Below are 26,681 nucleotides of genomic sequence, written 5' to 3' on the forward strand. Positions count from 1 at the left end.
TGGGCCTCAGACCCTGCTGGCATTTGACGCAGTTTCCTCAGGATGCCTCCCACCGCCACTAGGATACCACCCAGGCAGGCTCCGCTCCTCGGCTGGGGTAGCCAGCCGGCCTAGGGATCTTGCCCAGTCCAGACACAACGTTTATATGGGTCGTCTCAGTGTGTTGGCCAGACTTCAGTCCCATCTGTCCCTGCATCTCACTGCAAGGCCCCGCTCCCTCACTGACGCGACCACATACAGCCACGCTCCCCGCCAATGCGACTACGCACTCGCCCGGACATCCGTCTTCCACCTAGCCTGCGGGTAACTGCCAATCACCGTAAACTAAACACGGCTCAGAGGTAATTAACTGATCCAGCCTGACTGGATAATTGAAGTGTCACTCACGGCTAGCCTCCTCCCCATCATCCCCTCTGTGGTAATCTGCCTATCACATTAAATATCCCACCCTCCCGCTCTGACGCTAATACATAAGCCACGCCCCTTCCCGAGAGCCTGTGCGGCTTTTAATCGGCGGCGGGAGGCGAAGATGGTGGTTGCGGAGGGCGACGCGCCCGCCTTTGACTGCTCTGTGGCGCCGACGGACAGCACCCTGAGCTCCGAGCAGCTGGAGCGGTACCGCAAATGCGTGGCCCGGGCTAAGGAGCAGGCGCGGTCGGGTAACCTGCAGGCGGCTCTGGACCTGTTGTCGGAGGCCATGTCGCTGCGGCCGAGTGAGCGGCTGGAGCGGCGGATACGGAAGGTGCGAGAGGCGCTGGAGGCTCAGGCCGACGAGGGTGAGGACGAGAACGAGTGGGTGCCCGTGGAAGGTTGCGAGTTACACCTCTACCGCCAGCTTTACGAGCGGCTACACCCGCATCAGCGGCGCGGCGTGGCCTTCCTGCATCGCCTGTATGCCGAACAGCGCGGCGGCGGCATCCTGGCGGACGATATGGGCCTGGGCAAGACGATACAGTTACTCGCCTTCCTCTCGGGCATGTTCGACGCCCGCCTGGTGCACAGCGTACTTATACTGATGCCCGCCTCGCTGCTGGCTAACTGGATGGACGAGTTCGCCAGCTGGACGCCGGGGCTCCGAGTCAAGGGTAAGTCACAGTCATAGTTGTACTTCATTGATCCCGGGGGAAATTGGTTTTCGTTACAGTTGCACCATAAATAATTAAATAGTAATAGAACCATAAATAGTAATATGTAAATTATACCAGTAATTATGAAATAAGTCCAGGACCAGCCTATTGGCTCAGGGTGTCTGACCCTTCAAGGGAGGAGTTGTAAAGTTTGATGGCCACAGGCAGGAATGACTTCCTAAGGCACTCAGTGCTGCATCTCGGTGGAATGAGTCTCTGGCTGAATGTACTCCTGTGCCCAACCAGTACATTATGTAGTGGATGGGAGACATTGTCCAAGATGGCATGCAACTTGGACAGCATCCTCTTTTCAGACACCACCGTCAGAGAGTCCAGTTCCATCCCCACAACATCACTGGCCTTACGAATGAGTTTGTTGATTCTGTTGGTGTCTGCTACCCTCAGCCTGCTGCCCCAGCACACAACAGCAAATGTGATCGCACTGGCCACCACAGACTCATAGAACATCCTCAGCATTGTCTGGCAGATGTTAAAGGACCTCAGTCTCCTCAGGAAATAGAGAAGGTGGTGTGATGGTCTTCAGGTGGGGAGTGGGCGGGGGTGAGAACTCCAGCAGGCAGATGAGCATGATCGGGGTGAGGAAGGCTGTGAAAGTTCCTTGAAGTGGGGAGGGGATCTGAGCTCAGCGGTGGGCCTGGGGAAGGGTGAGATGGGATGGGGAAGGCTGAAAGTGTCTGGGAACAGGAAGGGTAGGGTGAGGGGACACAGGGGTTTGAGAAATTTGGGAGATCCTTCACGATTTTCTGCACACCTATAAGAGTGCTCTTAATTTGCTCCAATGAAAAGTACCAACTGTCTCCATAATTCAAGTCCAAACAACATCCTTGTAAGTCTTCTCTGCCCTCTCCAGTGTAAAGGCACGTTTCCCATAGTGTGGTGACTGAATCTGTGCATGAGTTTCTAAATGTGTTCTTGCCAATGTCTCATACGAGTGCAACATGACACCCAACTTCTATACCCACTTTGCTGACTGATGACCAGTGTGCCAAGAACTCCCTACTGTGCCCTGTGACACCTTTTTCAGGGAACTATGCATCTCTACCCTTAGGCTAGTAGGTCCCTGCTATTTACTGTGAAAGTCCTGCCCTCGTTTATCTTCCCACACTTATCTCAGCTCAACTACGCAGTTGATCAACATTCATCTAAATCCTGAAAAACTCCCAAAAAAAAACACATCATTGATAGAAGATTGGTTGACTGGCAGAAGGCACAGAGTAGGAATAAAAGGGACCTTTTCTGGTTGGTTGCCAGTGACTAGTGGTTTGTCTCAGGGTCAGTGTTGGGACAGATTATTTTTGCATTGTATGTCAATGATTTGATGATGGAAGTGATGGCTTTGTGGTCAAGTTTGTGGAGGATCTGACGATAGGTGGGAGGGCAGATAGTGTTGAGGAAGCAAAGTTTCTGCAGAAGGACTTAAACAGATGAGAAGAATAGTCAAAGATGGATGATGGAATATTGTGTAAGGAAATGCATGGTCATGCACATTGGTAGAAGGAATAAAGGTGTAGATTATTTTTGAAGTGGGGAAAAAAATGGTACAAGGGGACTTGGGAGTCCTTGTGCAGGATTCCCTATAAGTTGAGTTGGTGGTAAGGAGGCAAATGCAATGTTAGCATTCATTTTGAGAGGACTAGAGAGGATGTAATGCTGAGGCTTTATAAGGTATTGATCAGGCAGAACTTGGGAGTATTGGGCTGAAAAATCCTCACAATACTTTTCTGAGAAAAGCTTTGGAGACTGCCCAGAGGAGGCTCTTGAGAATGTTCCTGGGAATGAAAGTGTTGACTGATGTATGAGGAGCATTTGATGTCTCTGCTCTAAGCTTGGAAGAATGAGGAAGATCTTATTGAAACCTACTGAATGTTGAAAAGCCCAGAAGGTGGATATGGAGAGGATGTTTCCTATGGTGGGTGAGTCTAGGACCAGAGGGCTCAGCCTCAGAATAGAAGGATGTCCCTTGAGAACAAAGATGAGGAGGAATTTCTTTAGCCAGAGGGGCTGGTGAATCTGTGAAATTCATTGCCACAGGTGGCTGTGGAGGCAAAGCCATTGGATATATTTAAACGCAAACATGAGGAAATCTGCAGCTGCTGGAAATTCAAGCAACACACATAAAAATTTCTGGTATGATGAAGGGTCTCGGCCCAAAACCTCAATTGTACCTCTTCCTATAGATGCTGCCTGGCCTGCTGCGTTCACCAGAAATTTTTGTGTGTGTTGCTTCGATATATTTAAAGCCAGGGTTGATAGATATTTGATTATTAAGGTGTCAAAGATTATGGGGAGAAGGCAGGAGAATGGGGTTGAGAGAGGAGGAATAAATTAACAATGATGGCATGGCAGAGTAGAATCAATGGCCTGAATTGTCAACGGTGATCAACCGGATGTAATGAAAAAGTACCACAGTTGATTCTTTTCCACCCTTATTAGTAGCAAGCTGTGAGAGAGAACTTTCCTTCTGCACTCAGTCATCCATGGAAGTCTCTCTGCCTAAGCACAGAGATTTTTTAATCCATCTTTGTCACATATGGAGAAAACAAAATTTTGCTACCCCAATTGTCCCATTCTCAGCAACAGTGATAGTCCGAGACAAAGGCCACTTAATCACCTAAAACAGAGATAATCATACTTGACAAAGAAAAGCAGAGGTAAACAGAGTATAATTGCTTCCTGCATGTGAGACAAGGAAGCTTAGCATCTAATTTCTTGCATGTCAGCAGGACAAATTGATCCTTTAACATCTCAATGCAAAAGAATAATCAGTTCGATAGACATTCCAGCTACTCAAATAGAGCAAAACTTAGGTCCACGCTACGCCGGATAATTTTGAAAACTAAGCCTTTTCTCTTCATTTTGACCCTCTGTCCACATTGAAATGGCGTTTTCATCCTCCGAAAACGGAACTTTTCTAAAACTCTCCAGAATGTGTAAATTTGAAAATGATTGTTGCGTGTTGTAGTGTGGACAGGGTAAACGGAGAGATTTAAAAACGCTGTCATGACAACAGCAGAACAACAATGCTTTTTCTGCTTCTGCTTGGTACTGTGCAAGCACTGCTGTACGGCTGTTATAACACACAGTCAGTGTGAACGGCGTGAGAGTTAAATTGTAAAGTGAGCTTTTTTGACTATTTAAAAACGCTGTCATGACGTGCCGGAACTGATGGTCGCGGCAGCGCGGCATTTCATTATTGAACACAACCCCCCACACAACCTAACAATTTCAGAACAGACGGCAGTGAGACTGAAGCCAGAAGAGTTAGAAATGTACTCACCAAATACTTTGACCCATAGCTTACTGAATAAATAACTATACTCACTTTACCCCATTTTCTGTCCTTGCTTGTATGAAGGCGGTTTACCTATTTATGCAAGTACTTCTCTGACAATAGATGTGTAACAGCCTAATGTAACATTGTATGGAAATACAACACTAATACAGACATGTTTTATACATTTAACAAGGTGCTTTATTAATGCAACAGAGTTAGTCAGTTTTTCAATGTTCGTTGTCAGCCAGGTCATACTGTCGGTGAACTTCCTGTCGATTGCCTCCATACGCTCCAGTATTTGTTTTTTAGTTTTAAGTCCTCCTGCGTGAGAGCCAACAGCAATTTCTTTGAAGTTTTTCTAGTCTATAACTGGACAAATGCTCACCAAGTGTACTGTTTCCTCTTCACTTGTTTTCTGTGCCCTGCGCATGCCCAGTAGGAGGAGATTTGCCCAAATATCTGTTCTAATGTGGACGGAGATATTTTGAAAAACGCTTGGTGTGGATGCCTGTCGTTTTTACTCAAAACCGGCGTTTTCAAAATTATCTACGTCCACAGTATGCTGGATCATTTTGAAAACGAAGCCTTTTCTCTTCGTTTTGACCCTCTGTCCACATTGAAATGGTGTTTTCATCCCCTGAAAACGGAGAGCTTTTCTAAAACACTCCCCAGAGTTTGTAAATTTGAAAACGATTGTTGCATGTTGTAGTGTGGACAGGGTAAACAGATTTAAAAACACTGTCATGACAACATCACAACAATGCTTTTTCTGCTTCTGCTTGGTACTGCGCAAGCACTGCCGGACGGCTGTTATAACACGCAGTCAGTGTGAACAGCGTGAGATAAATTGTAAAGTGAGCTTTTTTGACTAGATCCCCTAAATTGATTTGATTGAGTCTATCATTAAAAATATTAATGTCAGAAATACTGCGCAGGTCTGGTGGCAGAAGATTCCACTCTCTTGATCTTGGGTAGAGGATGGCTTCATGCGTGTTTGTTTACTTTATTGTCTACGTTAATAGCTTGTTTGGAGTTAAACATCTCCACATTCTCCACTGCTTTGCTGACTTTGTAGTCGTTTGTAACTCGCAGAAACAGCTCGACTTCATTGTCTGTCTAAACGAAGAAGTCCGGTCTGCTTTTTCCAGAGGAGGTTTTCTTTGTATTCCCCGAAGACATTGCTGAAAACTTTCTTTCGCTGTTGTTGTTGGTACTGTAGTTTTTGACCAATGGAACTAGCACAACGCTGCTGCAGAAATGTAAATATTATACGGTTTCCTCTTCGCTTGTTTTCTGTAAACGTGTCTGCGGATGCCCAGTAGGAGTAGATTCGCCCAAATACCTGTTTTAATGTGGACAGGGATATTTTGAAAAACACCTAGTGTGGACACCTGTCATTTTTACTTGAAACCGGCGTTTTCAAAATTATCTGGTCTAGTGTGGACGTAGCCTTAATAATTTAGGTAAGAGACTCCACCAAAATTAAGAAACAGATGTAAGGAATGTCCTGTCTAATCTCCATCATCAACCACCTTTTGTCGAAACCAAAAGGTGTGAAAAGTCAGGAGACATCCTCTTGTGAGTTTTTAATCCATATTTCACTCCAGAGAGCAGCTGCTCAAACACGTTGCAGCCATTCTCAAACCAGGATATACAGGCTCAAGCTTAACCATTATCTACAGGATTCTGACAATCCCCTTAAGACTTTATCAGGATGGCCTAATTCTGCTCCTATGACCACACGTTGGAGGAGCTCAGCTGTTCGGGGAGCATTTATGGAGAGGAATAAACAGTTGATGTTGCAGCCTCCCTAAGTCTTGAAGTTGATGGGATTATGATGGAAGTTTCTAAAATTGAGAGACATGAATGGGGTAGACATTCAGAATGTTTTGCTCTAGGGTAGAAATGGCAGTTACTAGAGGGCATAGATTTAAAGGGAGAACAGGAATCCTTAAAGGAGATGCGCAGGATATTTATTTTTGCATACAGCGATAGGTCTGTGGAACATGGTGCCGGGGAGGTGGTAGAAGGGAATATGTTAACAACATTGAAGAGACGGTTAGGCATGCAAATGGACAGGTTTCCTGTGCAGACTAATTATTAGTTCAACTTGCGGTTGTAGGCCAAAGGCCCTGTCCCGATGTAATGCTTTCGAGATAGGGTGGGGATGTTTGAGAGGGCTTGGGGAGAGAAGGGAGGCCAGTGTTGGATTGATAGACCCATGGACTGGAAACTGCTGACATGGAAGAGAGCTGAAATGAATAAATATTTTTAAGGGTGGTGGGATGATTAGTGCTGGGGTTTTTGTCTGGGAAATAACTGTTTATGCCTGGCAGTAATCATCCGCTGGATCTCTGTTGTGAAAAGTATGGGGGAAGCTGTACTATAAGATCATGTTTCTCCTGGTTTGAGCACGACACTGCAAATGGAGGTGTGTGTGGTGTGTGTGTGATTTGACTCCCCCACATTAAACTCAAGGAGCAGAATAGTCAGTGAAAACCTACAAAGATGTACAAACAATGTGCAAAAGACAGTGTGAAAATATTAAAAAAGGTAAGATAAAATAAATACATTAAACATGCAATTTGGGGAGGGAAATCAAAGGAATATTTATATAAATGGAGAGGGCAAATGAATCAAAAGGAGGTCATACCGTATGCAAATGGAGAGAGAGATGTCTAAATGTTCTAACACAATTAGAGTTAGCAAGCATGGCAGAATTAGTGACATCAATATCACAGAGGATGCCGAAACATCTTGGATCGGAGGGACTGTAGGGATAACTTCACTGTTTCACTCACCAACTGTTCCCATAACCTATGGACTCACTTTCAAGGACTCTTAATCTCATGTTCTCTATTACTTATCATATTATTTTAGTTTGCACATTGTCTGCCCATCTTGAGTGCAGTTTTTCACTGATTCTATTGTCTCTTTGTATTTACTGTGAATCCCCGCAAGAAATGAATCTTGGGGTACTGTATGATATTTATATTCTTTGAACTGTGTTCTATGTTCTGTTCTTATCAAGCCTTTCTCTCAATTTCTGCAGCCTTCCATGGCTCCAAGGCGGAGCGGACCCGGAACCTGGAGAAGGTGCAGCGAAAAGGGGGGGTGGTCATCACCACCTACCAGCTGGTGATCTATAACTTGGAGCAGCTCTCTCACCTGGACGGCCAGCCGTTCAACTGGGACTACATGGTCTTGGATGAGGCACACAAGATCAAATCCCAACTCAGCAAAACCACCAAGCACGTCAACGCCATCCTGGCCAAGAACAGGGTCCTACTGACTGGCACCCCTGTGCAGAACAACCTGCAGGAGATGTGGACCCTCTTTGACTTCGCCTGCCAGGGCTCGCTGCTGGGGCCCTTGAAGACCTTTAAGACAATGTATGAGAACCCCATCACCCGTGCGAGAGAGAAGGACGCCACCCCTGCAGAGAAGGCGCTGGGACTTCACATCTCGGAGTCGCTCATGCGGCTGATCGGGCCCTACTTCCTGCGGCGGACTAAGGAGGCCATTCGGGACGTGGAGGAGCAGCCCCTGGAGGCTGAAACAGGAGGACGGAGGCCAGCGGCCAAAGGCGACATGCTGTCCCTGAGCCAAAAGAACGATCTGATTGTGTGGGTCCACCTCAGCCCCGTCCAGGAGGAGATCTACCGCAAGTTTGTGTCATCCGAGCTGATCCAGGAGCTGCTGCAGACTAAACTCTCTCCGTTGGTCCAGCTCAACAACCTGAAGAAGCTCTGCGACCACCCGAGGCTGCTGTCCAGGAGGGTCTGGGGGGAACTGGGGCTGGAGGCGGGTGATGGAGACGGCTATGACATCCGTCAGGTCTCCAACGAGCTGCTGGTCCAAGAGTCGGGCAAGCTGGTCTTCCTGCTGGGTTTGCTGGAGAGGCTGCGGGAGGAGGGCCACCGGACCCTGGTCTTCTCCCAGTCACGCAAGATGCTGGACATTGTCCAGAGGGTGCTGACCGCCAGGGGCTTCCAGCTGGCCCGCCTAGATGGCACCATGGCCTTGCCAGAGCGGCAGAAGGTGGTGGAGAGCTTCCAGCGCTACTCCCACTGCTCAGTCTTCCTGCTCACCACCCAGGTGGGTGGAGTGGGCCTCACCCTCACTGCTGCCAACCGGGTAGTGATCGTTGACCCCAGCTGGAACCCTGCCACCGACGCCCAGGCCGTGGACAGGGCATACAGAATTGGGCAGACTGAAGATGTGCTTATCTACCGCCTGGTCACCTGTGGCAGTGTGGAAGAAAAAATCTACAGGAGGCAGATCTTCAAGGGTGAGTCCCAGCAATGGCAGCTCAGGGCAAGGTGGGGGGGTGGTGGGGTTGGTGTATTTGTCTTGGTGGGTTGCATTTTGTGGGACAGGAGCACCAGGACTAATTGTTGGGGAGAGACCACTGCAGCAATCAAGTGGGACCTACTCTGGAGATGTGGCCTTTTGGGGGGTGATAGCTGTGGGATCTGGAGTTGAGGTAGAGGGTTGGGCGACCAGCAGATGGGTCGAATAGCATCTTGTGTAGGTGGGTAGGAGGGAGGTAAAGGGCTTCTGTTTCTATTTTGGTTTGCCTGTGTTGATATAAACATGGTGAGCATGCTATGTTGGTGCCGTAATGTGTGGCTCACTAGCGGGCTGCCCCCAGCACATCTGTATTTCGCTGTTAATGCAAATGACACATTTCACTGTATGCTGTACTTGTGGTAGATAAACTGGAATTTGAATCATTGGCGATGCAAAATTGCCCTCTTGGCTCGCCTGTCATCTCCTTACTTGGATCCGCCTTTTTGCTCACTCTACCCTTATCCCTTGCCTCTGTATTCCCCACCTTCTCTCTTCCATTCAGAACAGCTGAAGATTCTCATTAAAAAAGCAAAGGCGCTTGAAAGATATGTGGATAGGAACGGTTCAGAGGGATGCACAAAATGCTGGGGGAGCTCAGCAAGTCAGGCAGTATCTATGTAGAGGAATAAACAGTTGATGTTTTGGACTGAGACCCTTCAGGTCTGGATATGGGCCAAATGCAGACGAATGGGGTTAGCTTAGATGGGAACCTTGGTTGGCATAGACCAGTTTAGCTGAAGGATTAATGAGACCCTTCACCTGTGCTGTAAGAGTCAGCAGTCTCCCCACCCTCCCTACCAGGAAAGCCTCAAAGCTCTGTTTTCATTTGACTCCAGACCTAACCATGGCCCCTCCACCGCCGCCTTCCTCCATCTAGCTGAACTTGTTCTCACTGTAAATAATTTCTCCTTTGGCTCCTCCCACTTCCTTCAAATAAAGGGTGTAGCCATGGGCACTCGCGTGGAGCCCAGCTATGCCTGCCTGTTTGTCGGTTACGTGGAACAGTCCATGTTCAAGCCTACAATGGTGACCATCCTGCGCTTTTCTTATGCTGCATGGACTGCATTGGTGCTGCTTCCTGCAACCATGCTGAACTCATCAACTTCATCCACTTTGCTTCCAACTTCCACTCTGCCCTCAAGTTTACCTGGCCCACTGTCGTGATCTGGTCACACTAGGGTTGGAGGAACAACACTTTGTATTCCATTTGTGTAGCCTCCAAACTGATGGCATGAACATCAATTTCTTGAACTTCTGGTAATGTTCCCTTTCACTTCCCATCCCCTTTTCTGTCTCTCACTTCATCTTGCCCACCCATTAGCTCCCTCTGGTGGTCCTCCTCCCCTTCTTTCTTCCAGGGCCTTCTCTCTTTCACCAATCAACTTCCCAGCTCTTTACTTCATCTCTCTCTCTCTCCCTCTCACTGTTTCAAGTTTCACCTATCAGGTTGTGTTGCTCTCTCTCCTCCCCCCTCCTCCCCACCCTTTTAAAACTATTCAGCTTTTTTTCTCCAGTCCTGCCGAAGGGTTTCAGTCTGAATCATCAACTGTGCTCTTTTCCATCCAGAATTTTGTGTGTGCTGCTCAGATTTCCAGCATCTGCAGGTTTTCTCTCGTTTATGGACTGTGTTTATTCCTTTCATAAATGCTGCCTGACCTGCTGAGTTCCTACAGCATTTTGTATGTTGCTCTGGATCTCCAGTATCTGCAGAATATCTTGTGCTTGGCATCCTTGTGAAACTCTTGAGAACCCTCTTCAAAACCTCCATAGCCTGCCTGTAAACACTAGAGATTCTGTAGTTGTTAGAAATCCTAGCAATGTGCACAAAATGCTAGAGAAACTCAGTAGGTCAGGCAGCATCTTTGGAGATGAATACAGTCAACGTTTTGGGCCTAAACCCTCCATCAGGACTACCTGTAATCTGCATTATATCCGACCTGTAATGGGCCAGAACAGCGCACAATACTGTGGGCTAGCCACAGATTCTGCCTGACCCGCTAAGTACTCCAGCATATTGCTTGGTGCTCCGGGTTCCAGCATCTGCAGTTACCACTGACTCCAGAGGGCCAAAATGCCTGAAAAAGCGGCTGGAAATCTGAAATAAAAATAATGCCGGAAATCACAGGCGAGACAGCATCTATGGAAAAAGCTGGATTGCCTAACATCTTCCCTGTCTACTGCCCTCCTGCTCCCCCACCAAACCTGATCCTGAACACTTCATCAAGGACCTGCAGCATTCAGATCAGGCTCTCCTCTTGCTGCTGCCACCCGGAAGGAGGTACATGGGGCTCAGCACCTGGGTCAGGAACAATTATTACTCAATCATCAGGCTCTTAAATCCATGGTGATAACTTCACTCATCTTAATATTGAACTGCTCCCACAACCTATGGAGTCACTCTCAAGAGCTCTTCATCTCATGCTCTATTAATTTAATTGTCTTTTCTTTTTATACTTGCACAGTTTGTCTTTTGCATGTCAGATGTTTCTCTTTTTATGGGTTTTCATTGACCATCATTTCTTTGTATTTGCTGTGAATGCCTCCATGAAAATGAATCTCTAGTTGGTATAAGTGACGTGTGCACCTGGATGATAAATAAATTTACTTTAGTCCACAGTCCAGAAGCGAGTTGCGGAGACTGACAGCTTCCTCCGCAGGGACGTTCCTGCAGCCTCAGGTCCTGCTTTACTGCATTTATTCTCTCGGTATGACTGAGGCTGTTGTGTGAGCCGTACAACATGTACTTCAGCCCATCCTTCCCCGCTCTGCATTAGCCCAGTAGTTTTCCATTCCTTGGTCAATCTTGAGGCCCTCCATTGGTTGAAGTCAACCGTGGACGTTCCGTCCTACCTGTCTGTACTGCGCAAGCCAGGGCAGTACAATATGCAGACCAAGCTGTTACCGAAGTAGCAGGCTCTTCCCCCCCCCCCCCCTCCCCCAGGCAGCTGATGAATCCAAAGTACTATTTAAAACAAAAAAACAAACAAACCAGTGCATTTTGGCACCAGCTGTGTCACAAGAGCTGCCAGTCGGTCTTGAATGTACAACTTCCTCAGGAACTCCAGCTCTGGATTTTTCCTTTGGTTACTCCGGCACCTTCCCCATGTGCGGGTATAGCTGCAAGTGGGAGTTTGAGATCGGAGTTTTCCTTCTCTGAAGTGAGCTACAAGCCCCCACTGCCCAAAGCAACTGGTTTTAAGGTGGCAGTAACCAGCCTTTGCCCCTAATCCCGTTAGTAGAAACTGTTCCGCTGGGATCAGTAGCTAAGCTATATGTGAAGTCAGGAAGCTGGGCTTGGTTGTGAGAGACAATTTGAGATGCACGCCATTAGGAGCATTTAATAGGTGGTGGGCATACACTCCCACTACTATTTGCTCCCCTCTTCTGCACGCACCCCCCCCCCCGGACTATGACATCCTTAAGGAGGGGAGGGAGGGAACGTCGACTCAGACCATGAGAGGCCTGCGTCGGGCATTTTCATGCCTTACAAGGCGCAGATTGGAAGTCTGTATGGGGCGCCACTCCTCGCCCAGACTAGAGCAATGTGTGATTAAGTGCCTTGCTCAAGGGCGCAAACATGCTGCCACAGCTGAGGTTCGAACTAGCGATCTTTAGATCACTAGATGAATGCCTTAATCACTTGGCCATGTGCCCAACACTTAAGGAACCAGAACACAATTTTATTAACACAATAAGAAACACTAAATATAATACACAAGGTAGCTTGTATACATTGATTTTATGTCCATAAGGTGTTGCTAGGCTCCACATAAGGTGACTGACAGGAAATAATAAAGTGGAGGTGTTGATCAGCCTTGCAGCTTGGGGAAAGTTACTGTTTTTAAGAGTCTGGTTGTCCTGGTGTGGATGCTACGTGGCCTCGTCCCTGATGGGAGTGGGACAGTCTACGAGCAGGGTGGGCAAAATCCTTCACAAGAGGCCTTTTCTGGCACCTTTCTGTATATACTGTATGTCCTTGATGGTGCTGTTAATGCATTGGGCAGTTTTGAATTCTCGTTGTTCAGCCTTCCTCCAAAGTGTAAAGTTAATGCCATGTTAATTCCTGACAACCTGGTGAGGCTGGTGTTTATTAGCCAGTTCCTCACGTTATGGGTCAGAGGAATAGTCTGGTGAAGGACCTTGGCCCAAAATATTGACTGTTTATTCCCCTCCTTGGGGGAATAAGCCTGACCTGCTGTGATCCATTGTGTGTATTGCTGTGGAGAGGTTGAGCAGGTTGGGACTTCTCTTTGGAGTGCAGGAGAGTGTTGGAGGTGCTCTTCCAGAGGAATAAAATCACGAGGGGCACAGGCATAATAAATGCACACAGTCTTTTCTCCCCCAGAGTACAGGAATCAAGAATTAGTCAGACAACACTCATTTTTAATATATAAAAAAAAATTTGCTGGTGAACGTAGAAGGCCAGGCAGCATCTATAGGAAGAGGTACAGTCGACGTTTTGGGCCAGGACCCTTCGTCAGGACTAACTGAAAGAAGAGATCTGTAGATGTGAACTTCCCACTATCTCTTTCAGTTAGTCCTGACGAAGGGTCTCGGCCCGAAACTTTGACTCTACCTCTTCCGAAAGATGCTGCCTGGCCTGCTGCATTCACCAGCAAATTTTATGTGGGCTTGAAGTTCCAACATCTGCAGATTTCCTCGTGTTGAAGAATTAGTCGGGGTAGGTTTAGGGCGAGAAGGGAAAGTTTCAATAGGATCCTGACACAGGACTATTGTCCAGAGGGTGATGTATATGTAGAATAAACTATCAGATGAGCTGGTTGAGGCAAAAACATTATTACCGTAAGAGATGGGAGTAAAATTAGGCCGTAGGGCTCTGCCATTCAATCATGGTTGACTTCATGTGCATGTTGGCTGTGTGGTGGAAAAAGGCACAACAGCGCCTTTTTCACCTTGGACGGTTGAAGAAGTTTGGTATGGGCCCCCAAATCATGGAACTTTCTCTAGGGGCATAATTGAGAGCGTCATGACTGGCTGCATCACTGCCTGGTATGGGAACTGTATTTCCCTCAACTGCAGGACTCAGCAGAGAGTGGTGTGGACAGCCCAGTGCATCTGTGGATGTGAACTTCCACTATTCAGGACATTTACAAAGACAGGTATGAAAAAAAAAAGGCCCGAAGGATGATTGGGGACTCAAGTCACCCCAACCACAAACTGTTGCTGCTGCTACCATCCGGGAAATGGTACCGCAGCATAAAAGCCAGGACCAACAGGCTCTGGAACAGCTTCTTCCATCAGACTGCTTCACTCATGCTGACACAACTGCATTTCTATGTTAGACTGATTATCCTGTTGTACATACTATTTATTACAAATTATTAATTGAACAAAGATTTTTACTCGCGTATATGAAGCATGTAAGTAGTAAAATCAACTCAATTTATTTTTCTTCCTAACCCCATTCTCCTTCCTCCTCTGTAACCTTTGATGCCACTAATAGCCAGGAGCCTATTAACCTCCACTTTAACTATGCCTGATGACTTGGCCGACAGTTTGAAACATTTTAGTCGTAGTCATACTTTATTGATCCTGGGGAAAATTGGTTTTCATTACAGTTGCACCATAAATAATTAAATAGTAATAAAACCATAAATAGTTAAATAGTAATATGTAAATTATGCCGGGAAATAAGTCCAGGACCAGCCTATCGGCACAGGGTGTCTGACCCTCCAAGGGAGGAGTTGTAAAGTTTGATGGCCACAGGCAGGAATGACTTCCTATGATGCTCTGTGTTGCATCTCGGTGGAATGAGTCTCTGGCTGAATGTACTCCTGTGCCCAACCAGTACATTATGTAGTGGATGGGAGACATTGTCCAAGATGGCATGCAACTTGGACAGCATCCTCTTTTCAGACACCACCGTCAGAGAGTCCAGTACATTTAAAAATGTACATGGATAGGAAAGGTTTAAAGTTCAAAGTAAACTCATTATCAATGTACACCGTATACTACCTTGAAATTCCAATCTTTTTGCAGGCATTTATGGGAAAGTAAAGAAATACAATAGAATTTATGAAAAGCTATAAATAATAGACTGACAAATGAAGACAAATCATGCAAATAATTTTAAAAAGTAAATAAATAATGCTTGTGTCCATGAAAGTGGAGTCAGTTCAGCATGGAGGGTGAAGTTATCCACACTGGTTCAGGTGCCTGATCCAGATGGTTGTTTAGGGGGATATGGGCCAAATGTGGGAAGATGGGGCGAGCTTAGATGGGTTGCCATGGGCCAGTTCGGTTGAAAGGCCTGTTTCTGTGCTGTGAGGCAGACTGAGTGGAAAGCACTGTGGCCTGGGAAGTTGGCACAGGGAGTTCTGCCGGGTGCCTTCAGTTTGGGTGTGGGTGTCACTGGAGAATGGCAGCTGTAATCAACAAGGAGCCTGTAACCTTGCTGTATGTCTCCGACAGATTCGCTGATTCGCCAGTCGGTGGGGGAGAGGAAGAACCCTTTCCGGTACTTCAGTAGACAGGAGCTGAGGGAACTGTTTGTGCTGGAGGACCCCAGGCACTCGAACACCCAGAGACAGCTGCAGACTCTGCACGCCGGCCAGCGGGAGATGGACCCTGTCCTGGAGCAGCACATTACCTTCCTGCGCAGCTTGCCCATCTTCGGCGTGACCCGCCACGACCTGGTGCACTCGCAGGACGTGGCACCGGACGAGGAGAACTGGGTCAACGAGCCAGCCTCGCAGCGGTACATCCCTGAGCGCGGGCAGCTGGCACAGGACCTGCTGGCAGCAGGATTGCAGCTGCAGCGGGAGGTGGGCTTGCCTCCCAGCCCTCCAGCTGCCAGGGGTATGCTAGCCTTCTTCCTCAACTTTGCCTTTCCACTGGTGACCCTAGAGGAAAATGTGCCTTAATGAGCCCATGGTGGAGGTGGTATTTTACTGTGTCCTTGTCCTACTTGTGTACACAAAGCTGTTTGTTCATTTCCTGTATGGTGGTACAGTAATGTCACAGTTAGCACCAGCAAAGGCTGGTCAGTTCCTGTCCCTGTCTGTAAGGAGTTTGACAATTCTCACTGGAACCAGGTGGGATTCCTGAGTGCTAGGTTTTGCTCCCACAAGGTCAAAGGCGTACAAGTTGTAGTTTGTAAGTTGCGGCGTGCTGTTTGGTGTCGGGAGCATGGCAACACTAGTGGGCTGCCTCCAGCGCTCCTGGGGCTGTATTGGTTGTCGATGCACATATGACAAGTAAAGCTAATTTAAAGAAAACAGGACTGTCTGCTGGCCAGGAGCAATTGGCTGGCTTTGTACCCCGATCCCTGGTTCTTGACAGGTCCGTCCATTTATCGATGCTGCTTGGCCTACTGAGATTGTCCAGAATTTCAGACTAAGACCATAAGACGCAGAAGCAGAATTGGGCCAATCAGCCCATCAAGTCTGCTCTGTCATTCCATCATGGCTGATTTATTATCCCCCTCAACCCTGTTCTATTTCCTTCTGTAGTCTTTGATGCCTCTACTAAACAAGAACCTATCAACCTCTGCTTTAGATGTACTCAGTGAGTTGACCTTCACAGCTGTGTGTGGCAATGAATTCCACAGATTCATCACTCTGGCTAAAGAAAGCCCTCATCCCAGTTCAAAATCAATGTCCCTCTGTTATGAGGTTGTACCCTCTGGTCCTAGACTCCCCCACTATAGGAAATATCTCCATATCCACTAACCTTTTTAATATTCAATAGGTTTTAATAATTTTCTCTAGCAAGTACAGGCCTAGAGCTATTAAACACTCCTCGTACGTTAATTCCCAGGATCATTCCCAAGAGCATTCCCTGGACTTTAATGCCAGCATGTCCTTTCTTGGATAAAGAGCTCAAAACAACTGTCACTACCTGTGTGCAGTGTGACCAATGCCTATTGGTGTGTAATGCTTTGGGGCAAGGGAGTTGTTTACGGTCTCCTTCGCCAAAATTCATCCCTTTTCCGTCATCTGATGTGAATAGGATGTTTTCTACACTGGAGGTGATATTTCAAATGTTCAGTTCTGAACTTGGCTGTCTGTAAAGTGTATGAGTTTATGTGGAAGGCACTTTAGATATTGAGCTATGCCCTTTGGCCAAACTTGTCCACACTGACCATGTTCCCTAATTGAGCCAGTGCCTTTTGCTTGTGTCTGGACCATAACCCCCTAAATATGCACAACAGACCCCTCCCTCCCTGTCATTCCCCTCGGACCTCTGGAATCTGGTCAGTGTGACACCTAGTGAGGTAGTTGTATCATGCCAGGTATTTTTCTTCTCCCTGCAGGTAAAGGTGGAGGAGCAGGAAGACTGGTCCTAGAACCTGATTCCAGAGAGACACCTTTCATAGATTTGACACAGCTGCCGAGGGACACGGAGGCAAAGGGCAAGTGTTTTAACCTGAGCTATAAGTTAGCTGCTGGTGGTCTTGAGGGCAGGGTGGGAGGGTGGTTGACCCTAGTGTTCAATTGTCCTGTGACTCTGGTGCTAGGGGGCAGGGAGGGTGGAGAACCCCTCACTTGGTGAGGTGTTGCAAGAGCCTACAGAATGAGGAGTTTGAGGTAGAAGTCCACTACCTCCAACTGCCTGCCTGTATCTGGGGTAGGACATGAAACAATTATTAAAACACTAGGGATTAATCAGCTTTCATTCCACATTATTTAGCATGTTTTTAATATATAGTAACTTCCTCTGATCCTGTTTCTCAGTTTTCTGAGTGTTGGGGACTTAACCTATCCACAAAGACAGCCTAAGATTGCTTGGGCGATCCTGTCCCTTGTAAATCACAGGGCTCTACAGAGATGGTTTGACCGTGGCCTGTCTTCTCAGACACTCATGCTGGGACTTTTCTACCTGCAGATACTGAAGAAAGGCTGATCCCAGAACGCGATTCCGGAGCAACCCCACCTCCCATAGACTTGACACAGCTGCCGAGTGACAGGGAGTCAGAGGGCGAGGTGTCTAACTTGGGCTGTAAGTTAACAGAGCTGCCGGTGGGCTTGAGTAGAATGGGAGGGTGGTGTTTCTACCCGGTGACAATGGCAGCATGTTGCAGGGTGATGGGCCGTACCCTTTGTCAGTTTGAATGAACCTGACGATCAAGCATCCATGGTTTCCCCGGTGGGTCTGTGTGAAGAAAGATTTCTTCAACCCTGAATGGCCTGTCCCCTACAACCCAGGGTGAGTATGCATCTTGTCAAGCCCTGACAATTTAGATGGTTCAGTGACAGCCGCTTTCATCCTGAACTCCAATGCAGACTGTCCACAGTCCTACCTTCCCAGGAGTCAATCCGGAGATTTTGTGCACTCAGTATATTCTGTACTGTACAGCACAGAAAAAGGCCCTTTGGCCCACCTTATCAATGCCTACCCTTATTACCCATCTACACTAATCCCATGCATATTTGCTCTGAGACCAGAAGACATAAGAGGAGAATTAGACTGTTCAGCCATCGAGCCTGTTCCACCATTCCATCATGGATGATGCCAGATCTCACTCAACCCCATATGCTTGCCTTCTCACCATATCTTTTGATGCCCTGACCGATCACGAAATGTTCAACTTCCGCCTTAAATATACCCTTGGACTTGGCCTCCACTGCCGTCTGTGGCAGAGCATTCCACAGTTGCACTACTCTCTGGCTTAAAAAAAAAAAAAAAAAAAATTCCTTCTTACCTCTGTTCTAAAAGGTTGCGCCTCAATTTTGTGGCTGTGCCTTCTAGTTTTGGATACCCCCAGCATAGGAAACATCCTCTCCACTTTCACCTTATCTAGTCCTTTCAACATTTGGTACGTTTCAATGAGATCTCCCTGCCCCCGCATTCTTCTAAGTTCCAGTAAGTACAGGCCCAAAGCTGCCAAACTCTCCCTGTATGTTAACCCCCTCATTCCTGGAATCATCCTAGTGAGCTGCCTATGGACTCTCTCCGATGACAACACATCCTTTCTGATATATGGGGCCCAAAATGGTTGACAATACTCCAAGTCTGGACTGATTGGTGTCTTATAAAGCCTCAGCATTATCTCCTTACTTTTATATTCTATCCCCCTTGAAATAAATGCCAACATTACATTTGGTGCCTTTACCACAGACTCAACCTGTAAATTAACCTGCTGGAAGTCTTGCGCAAGGACTCCCAAGTCCCTCTGCACCTCTGCTTGAAACTTCAACCTATTTAGGTAATAGCTCACACTATTGTTCCTTTTACCAAAATGCATTATCATTCATTTCCCAATATTGTATTCCACTTGTCACCTTTGCCCATTCTTCCAATTTGTCTAAGTCCTGCTGCAATTGCATTGCTTCCTCAGCACTATCTACCCCCACACCTATCTTTGTATTATCCACAAACTTTGCTACAAAGCCATCAATTCCATTATCCAAATCATTGACAAACAATGTGCAAAGTAGTGGTCCCAATACTGACCCCCAAGGAACACCACTAGTCACTGGCAGCCAATCACAAGGCCCCCATTTTTTCCCCACTCACTGCCCCTGCCTATCAGCCATTCCGCTATCCATGCCAGCATCTTTTCTGTAACGCCATAGGATTTTATCTTGTTAAGCAGCCTCATGTGTGGCTCCTTATCAATAGCCTTCTGAAAATCCAAGTAAGTGACTTCCACTGTCTCTCCTTTGTCCACCCTGCTTGTTACTTCCTCGAAGAACTCTTAACAGATTAGTCAGGCAAGATTTCCCTTTATAGAAACCATACTGACTTTGACTTGGTTTATCATTGGGCTCCAAGTACCCCAAAGCCTTATCCTTAATGTACTCCAACACTTTCCCAACCACTGAGGGTAAGCTAAACTGGCCTGTAATTTCCTTTCTATTGCCTTCCTCCTTTCTGAGAGTGGGTGATGTTTGCAACCTTCCATTTCTCTTGGGACCATTGCCCGAATCAAGTGATTCTTGAAAGATCATAACCAATGCATCCAATATCTCTTCAGCAACCTCTCTCAGGACTTGGGGATACAATCCATTTGGTCCAGGTGATTTAGCCACCTTAGACCTTTCAATTTGCCTAGCACCTTTTCCTTTGAAATAGCAGTGGCACTCACTCCTGCTCGCTGACACTTACGGACCTCTGGCACGCTGCTAGTGTCTTCCACAGTGAAGACGGATGAAAAGTGTCCATTAAGTTCATCTGCCATTTTTGTCCCCATTACTACCTCACCAGCGTCATTTTCCACTATGAACTGTCACCTCCCTTTTACTCTTTATATAACTGAAAAAGTGTTTGGTATCCTGCTTTATATTATTAGCTGGTCTGCCCTTGTGTTTCATCTTTTCCCTTGTAGCTTTTTTAGTTGCCTTTTGTTGGATTTTCAAAGCTTCCCAATCATCCAACTTCCCACTCGCTTTTGCTACGTCATATGCCCCTTCTTTGACTTTTATGCAGTCCTTAACTTCCTTTGTCAGCCATGGTTCCCAACCCTTGTCATTTGAGAACTACTTCCTGTGTGGGACATGTCTATCCTACGCCATGTGAACTGTTCCCAGAAACTTCAGCCATCTCTGCTCTGTCACCATTCCTACTAGTGTCCTCCTCGAATCCACCTGGGCAAGCTCTTCTCTCATGCCACTGTAATTCCCTTTATTCCATTGCGATATTGATACATGTGAGTTGTGCTTCTTCCCCTCAAATTGCAGTATGAATTCAATCATATTGTGATCACTGCCTCCTAAGGGTTCCTTTATGTTAAGCTCCCTCATCGTGGCTATCCCTCGAGGTGGAGGATGATGGTCTTTGCTCTGAAGAAGTGGCCTACAGAGCGAAGATGCCTGTGTATGTATTTGTTTAACGTGTACTTGATGCTGCACTCCAAGAAGCACACGATACTTCACAAATCAACCAACTGATTCCAATGGCATGGAAACCATGACGATTGGAGCTGATGGATTTGTTGCAGCCTTCATCCGCCTTCACAGCCGTTGAGTTCGAAGTAACTTCGTCCACCTGTTCCACCGTTGAGGTCTTGGTTAGATTGTTCTTTGTCAGGGACCTCACCCTCGACCTTACCACCATGGGTGACCCTACCAGGAGCATAGCTCCAGACGGCATCGCTCTCGGGATCACAGGACCACACAAGCTTCTCCACCACGACAAGGTGACAGTCCACGGAGACATAAGCTCCCTAACAAGATCTGGTTATTACACAACACCAATCTAAGACAGCCTTTCCCAAAGTAGGCTCAAGCACAAGCTGCTCTAAAAAGGCATTCAGCAAATTCTCTCTTGCGATCTGACACCAACCTGATTACTTTTTTTTTAATCCCCTTGCATGCCTTTTCCAGCTTTCTTTGCAATCTCAACCTTGCATCGTGACTACTATTTTGGAGGCCGATATGATTCACATAGTTTTTTTTTACCCTTGCAGTTTCTTCATTCTACTTGCAAAGATTCAACATTCTCAGACCCTCTGTGACTTCTTTCAAAAGATGTCATTCTATCTCTTACCGACAAAGCCACACCACTGCCAAAGGATACAAAGTATATCCTTCAATGGTAATCTCCCAACTATGGCCTCCTTTGAGTCACGACTTGGTGATGCCCACAATGTCATACAGAACAATCTCTAATTGCGCCATGAGTTTGTCCACCTTATTCTGAATGCTAAGCACATTTAAATACAGCAACCTCAGTCCTGCATTCTTTGCCCTTCTGAATTTTGCCTTTGTGCTACAATTTAATTCTTGCTCTCTGCATTTGGCTTGTCTTCCCATACATTCATGTTATACCCATCTATTTGTAAGCCTGTTGGTTCATCTTCAGTTCTAGCATGCTGGTTCCCATCCCTCCCTGCCATATCTGTTTAAAACCACTCCCAACAGCTCCAGTAAATCTGCCTTTAATAATGCTGGTCACCCTCTGATTCAAGTGCAGTCCGTCCCTTTTGTATATGTTCCACGTGCATCAGATGAGGTCCCAAGTCTGAATCCCTGAAGTCCAGAAATCTGAATCCCCGCCCCCTGCTCCAATTCTTCAGCCACACATTTATCTGGCACCTCATCCTATTCCTATCCTCACTGTGTGGCACAGGCAGCAATCCCGAGATTACTACCCTTGAGGATTCAGGACTTCCTCCCTTTTTCTACCTGTGTTCTTGGTTCCAATTTGTAACACAACTTCGGGCTACTCCCTTTCCCTTTTCAGGATATTGAGGATGCTTCCAGAAATATCATGGACCCTTCACCCGGGAGGCAAACTGCCATCTGTGTTTCCTTTTTTGCATCTACAGAATCACTTATCTGTCCCTTTGACTATAGACTCCTTATTACTGCTGCCGTCCTCTTTAGTTCTCCACCCTTCTGAGGCACTCGGCCAGACTCAGTGCCAGAGGGATGGCTGCTGTTGCTTCCCCCAGGTAGGTCGTCCCCCTAAACTACTCGAAATGCATTACTTATTGTTGAGGGGAGCAGCCTCAGGGGTGCTCTCCACTATCTGACACTTTCCCTTCCCTCTCCTGACTGTCACTCTCTTATTCTTTAGCCTTTGGCTGATGACTTCCCTGTAGCTCTTGTCTATCACTGCTTCACTTTCCCTAACAAGCTGAAGATCATTGAGCTCCAGTTACCTAACGCAGTCTGTAAGGAGCTGCATCTCAATGCACCTGGCATAGATGTGGCCATCGGGGTAGCTGGAAGCCTTCTGGAAATCCCACATCTGGTTTCCAGGGCAATACTGGCTACCGCCTATTAACCCTATTCTCTCAGGACTTAAATGAATGAAGTTGCCTACTTATCTTGCCTCCACCTGTTCTTGTTGAGCCAAAGCCTGACTACTCTGACCTTTCCACTAGGCAGTGCACTTTAACTGAGACTGGGTTTTTAAAAGCTCCTTGCCAGACCTACGCAGGAAGGCTTCTGTTGCGTCAACAGCCTCAGACATCAGAATAACAATTGTTTTGTTTTGAATTCATTTCCCTCCCTTGTTCTCTAGTCTTTAACACTAGCTTTCTGAACTCCAAGGTGGAGATCATCAGGCTCTCAAGAACTTGTTGCTACTTTCCTTCTCTTCCCCTCACCTTGTTCTGGTGCCCCGCCTCCTTCCATGGTCTACTGTCCTCTATTAAATTCCTCCTTCAGCCCTTTACCTCTTCCACCTATTACCTCCAGCTTCTTACTTCAAGCCTCTCCTCCACCCACCACCTTCCCCTCTCCTGGTCTTGCCTGTCACCTGATAGCTTGTACTCCTTCCCATCCCATTCCCACCCCCCCCCCCCACTTTATTCTGGCTTCTGTCCACTTCATTTTCTGTCCTGATGAAGGGTCTCTGTCTGAAACATCCACTGTTTATTCCCTCCATAGATGCTGCCTGACCATATTTCCAGCTGCAGAATCTCTAATCTATATAAGTAAAGGCATCCGTTAGTCTTGTGAGACCATGGATCTGCGCCTGGAAAGTCTTCACTCTCCAGGGCGTAGGCCTGGGCAAGGTTGTATGGAAGACCAGCAGTTGCCTATGCTGCAAGTCTTCCCTCTCCACGACACCAATGTTGTCCAAGGAAAGGGCATTGGGACCCATACAGCTTGGCACCAGTGTTGTCGCAGAGCACTGTGTGATTAAGTGCCTTGCTCAAGGACACAACACGTTCCCTTGGCTGTGGCTTGAACTCACGACCTTCAGGTTGCTAGTCGAATGCCTTAACCACTTGGCCACGTGCCCACAAACTATATAAATAGATTAAATATTTCCTCCGATCCCATCTCAAGCTCTTGGTTTTTGGACAGTGCTGGGTAGTTGGCTACATTCATGAAGACAACCAAACCAGTTGGCCATTTTTTGCGCCTGTAACTCAGACTTTCTCCAGCAGCTATACTCCCTGCTGAGACAGTTTGCCAGCAGCTTGTCTTTCCTCAGGCATTCACGCTGGGCTTGTCTTTTCACCCTGCAGGTGGAGAAGAGCGAGAGGACGCGGAGCTGGATTTCAGAGAGATGCCACCCCCTGCAGACCTGATGCAGCTGCCGACTGACGGGGAGACGGAGGACCCGGTGTCTGACCTGAGCTGCAGACTGGCCAGACTGCCGGTGGACTCCAGAGAGGATAACAGCATTGTGTGCATGTCCAGCGTCCCATCGCCTTGTGGCACTGGCACTGAGGCACTGGACGGTGCCAATTCTGTATTCTGCGACCCCAGCCCCGGCGAGAGGGGCAAGGTAATCCCGGATCCCACCGACAGCCAATGCGAGGCCTTCCCGGAGCTGAACACCTCGCAATCGCTGCTTCACTCTGACTTCCAGCTGGTACTAGAGGACACAGTGGAGAAAAGCAGTGGAGCGGGCTGCCAGCTGGAGGCCTGTTCTGTGGAGGAAGCCAGCTGGGCTGCCGAACCAATGGGAGCACAAAGCCCCTCACTGAACGGCGGGTTGGACAACCCGAGCGAGGAGTCCCCACCCATTGTCTTCCGCAGGGGGAAGGGCAGGGTCAGAGTGATTGACAGTGATGAGGAGCCAGCTGATGATTCGCCAGGACTCTCTGTGGTTGGCTGGCCGCTACAAACATTTGACCTGCCCGCTGCTTCCACACCCAAGGATTTAAACCTGCCCCCACTCGGTGTGCACGATACCAGTGTCTGCTCTTTCTCCCGGCGCTCACTGGTCCGCTCCGTCCTTGATGAAATGGAAGACTCTTCTGAGGAGGAGGATGAGGACGGAGCCAGGCAGGCGGGAGGTGAACGGAGCCAGGAGCTGGTGGGCAGTGGCGGTGACCTGGGAGAACAGGAGCCCCAGGTTTTGACTACTGGCAGTGAGGAGGAGGAGAGTGAGACCTTCAACCCCGAGCTCAGTTCCAATGAGCAGATGGAACCTTTCGCCCAGGCGGTGGTGGGGCAGCCTCCCGCCGACCAGGACAGGGAGCGGTCCTGGGGACACGGGAGCCTAGCAGAGCTGGGGTGTGTGATTCAGGAGCTGACGGGGTTGACTGCCAGGAGTCCAGGGGACGAGACGGGTTCCCTGCCTTTCACAGCGGACGAATGTGACAGCCTGCTGCGGCAGTTCACTGAGCCCTCTCCTAGGAAAGGCACGGGTTCCTTGCGCCCCTCTCTGGAGAGCCTGATGCTGGAACTGACTCATCTGTGCCCTGAAACTTCCAGGGAAAGGATGTCATCGGCAGAACTCCCACTGGGGGAGCGCAGGAGCCTGGGGCAAGGGCCCATCGACCCAGGTCCTGTCGTTAAGGAGGTGAAGGACAGACCAGAGCCCATAGTGGAAAAATGGGAGAGCATGCGAGAGCGCACTGAGCTGGGTACAGGGGCTGTCTGCGAGGACGGCAGTCCAGAGCCCACTGACCCTGGTACAGGGACTTCCCATGGGCACAGCAGACCAGAGCCTGCAGAGGGACAATGGGAGAGCTTGGGGCAAGATCCCTCTGACCAGGGTACAGGGTCTCCCAGTATTGGCCACATATCAGATCCCACACTGGAGGAATACGAGCGTCTGGTGAGATGTGGCAGAGAGCAGATTGAGTGTGGGGAGCTTAAGGCAGCTCTGGACTACTTGTTGCAGGCTCTAGATCTGAGGAGCGGTGACCCTGAGGTGCAGTTAACAACCATCAAACTCTACCGGCAACTGGACAGGAGCTGATTGGGGGGAGGGGTGGTGCAGCAGTTCCCTACTACCGTAGGGTTGGGTTCATACTGTGTCTGTGTGGGAAGGCCAGACCTGACATTGTAAACCTTTCCTGTTGCTTTGCTGTGATGAAAGGCATTTACTATTGGTTGGAGAACTACCCGGCAAGCTTATTTAGGATTTACCTACTTCGCCTCATTGTCTCCTGGGAGTGTATGTAGTTCCAACACTGCTGGCTGTCAGAGTGTGTACTGTCTTGTAAGTGTCTGGTAGGCTGCCAGTGCACTGGGGAGTGACTGAGAGCACTTGGACCTGTGGCACACTGACCATCTGATCCCATTGCTAACCCCAGTGGTCACCACATGGACTCGGACATCCAGCTTTGCCTCTCGTCCTGTATACCAGATTCATTGGGTCATTTCAAGCCTCTGCCCTCAACTGGTGGAGAATTTGAATTTGGTGCCTTTGCTTGATGCCTTAGTTGGGTAATTGTGTATTTTGTAAATGTTTATACTTCAGAATGCTATTTTGAAAATGTTAAGTTTGGGAGTAATAAAATGAAACTTTGCCAAAGATCCAAGGCTGAGTTACAGTCATTGTGCAACCTATCTACTGGGTGACAGCAGGTTTGAACTGGTACTTTACTGTACCTGTGGAGCTGGATGGATCTCGTAAATAACCATTATAATAGTATTTAACAGACTGGCCGAGAGCAGCTTGCGACGAGCTGCCACACTTCCAACCCATCTGCGCTTCTGTTAAATTTCGGCTGTGCAGTTATTCTGTTGGGGCTGGAGCTGTCCTTGACTCTGGGAGCCCATTATCTATAAAATATAGCAGAATTTGGCCTTTTGACCCATCGGGTTTGGTCTGCCATTCAATTATCCCATTTTCCTGCTTTCTCCCTGTCAATTTCTTCCCTAAATACTGTATACCAAGTGAGTTGACTACCCTTGGCTGAAAAATCCCACCTTCTGTTCTAACGGGACACCATTCTGTTCTAAGGCTGTGACTTCTGGTCTTGGCCTCCCCCACTTCCACGCTATCCAGGTCATACAGTGAAATTTCCCTCATCTTTTTGAACTCCATTTGAGTACAGGCCCAGAGATGTCAAACACCCTTCTTTCTTGGGGATCATTTTTGTGAACTTCTGCTCTCTCCAGCGCCTGCTAATTCTCCTTTAGAGATACGGCCCAAAATTGCTCACTGTGTTCTGAATGCAAAGGGAGGGTTAATACAGTGAGCTGACAAAACATGTGTAGCACAAAATTATTTGGGATCCAAATGCACAAAACAAATGTGTGTGGGGCAGTGAATCATTAGGAAAGTTCATTGTTTGCCTTGAA

The 26,681-nt window shown here is 47.8% G+C and overlaps 1 protein-coding gene across 1 annotated transcript; it reads left to right on the top strand.

The window, feature by feature from the left end:
- The first annotated feature begins 522 nt into the window (after positions 1-522).
- Positions 523-25,558, top strand: ercc6l (excision repair cross-complementation group 6-like). Its single transcript, XM_072276457.1, has 6 exons — positions 523-1,085; positions 7,475-8,713; positions 15,208-15,594; positions 17,051-17,149; positions 17,623-17,736; positions 23,663-25,558. The coding sequence occupies exons 1-6, from the start codon at positions 530-532 to the stop codon at positions 25,348-25,350; spliced, it is 4,083 nt and encodes a 1,360-aa protein (XP_072132558.1). The 5' UTR covers positions 523-529; the 3' UTR covers positions 25,351-25,558.
- Positions 25,559-26,681: the final 1,123 nt, after the last annotated feature.

This window comes from Mobula birostris, chromosome 2, assembly GCF_030028105.1.
Source record: "Mobula birostris isolate sMobBir1 chromosome 2, sMobBir1.hap1, whole genome shotgun sequence".
In the NCBI taxonomy this organism is placed as follows: Eukaryota; Metazoa; Chordata; class Chondrichthyes; order Myliobatiformes; family Myliobatidae; genus Mobula; species Mobula birostris.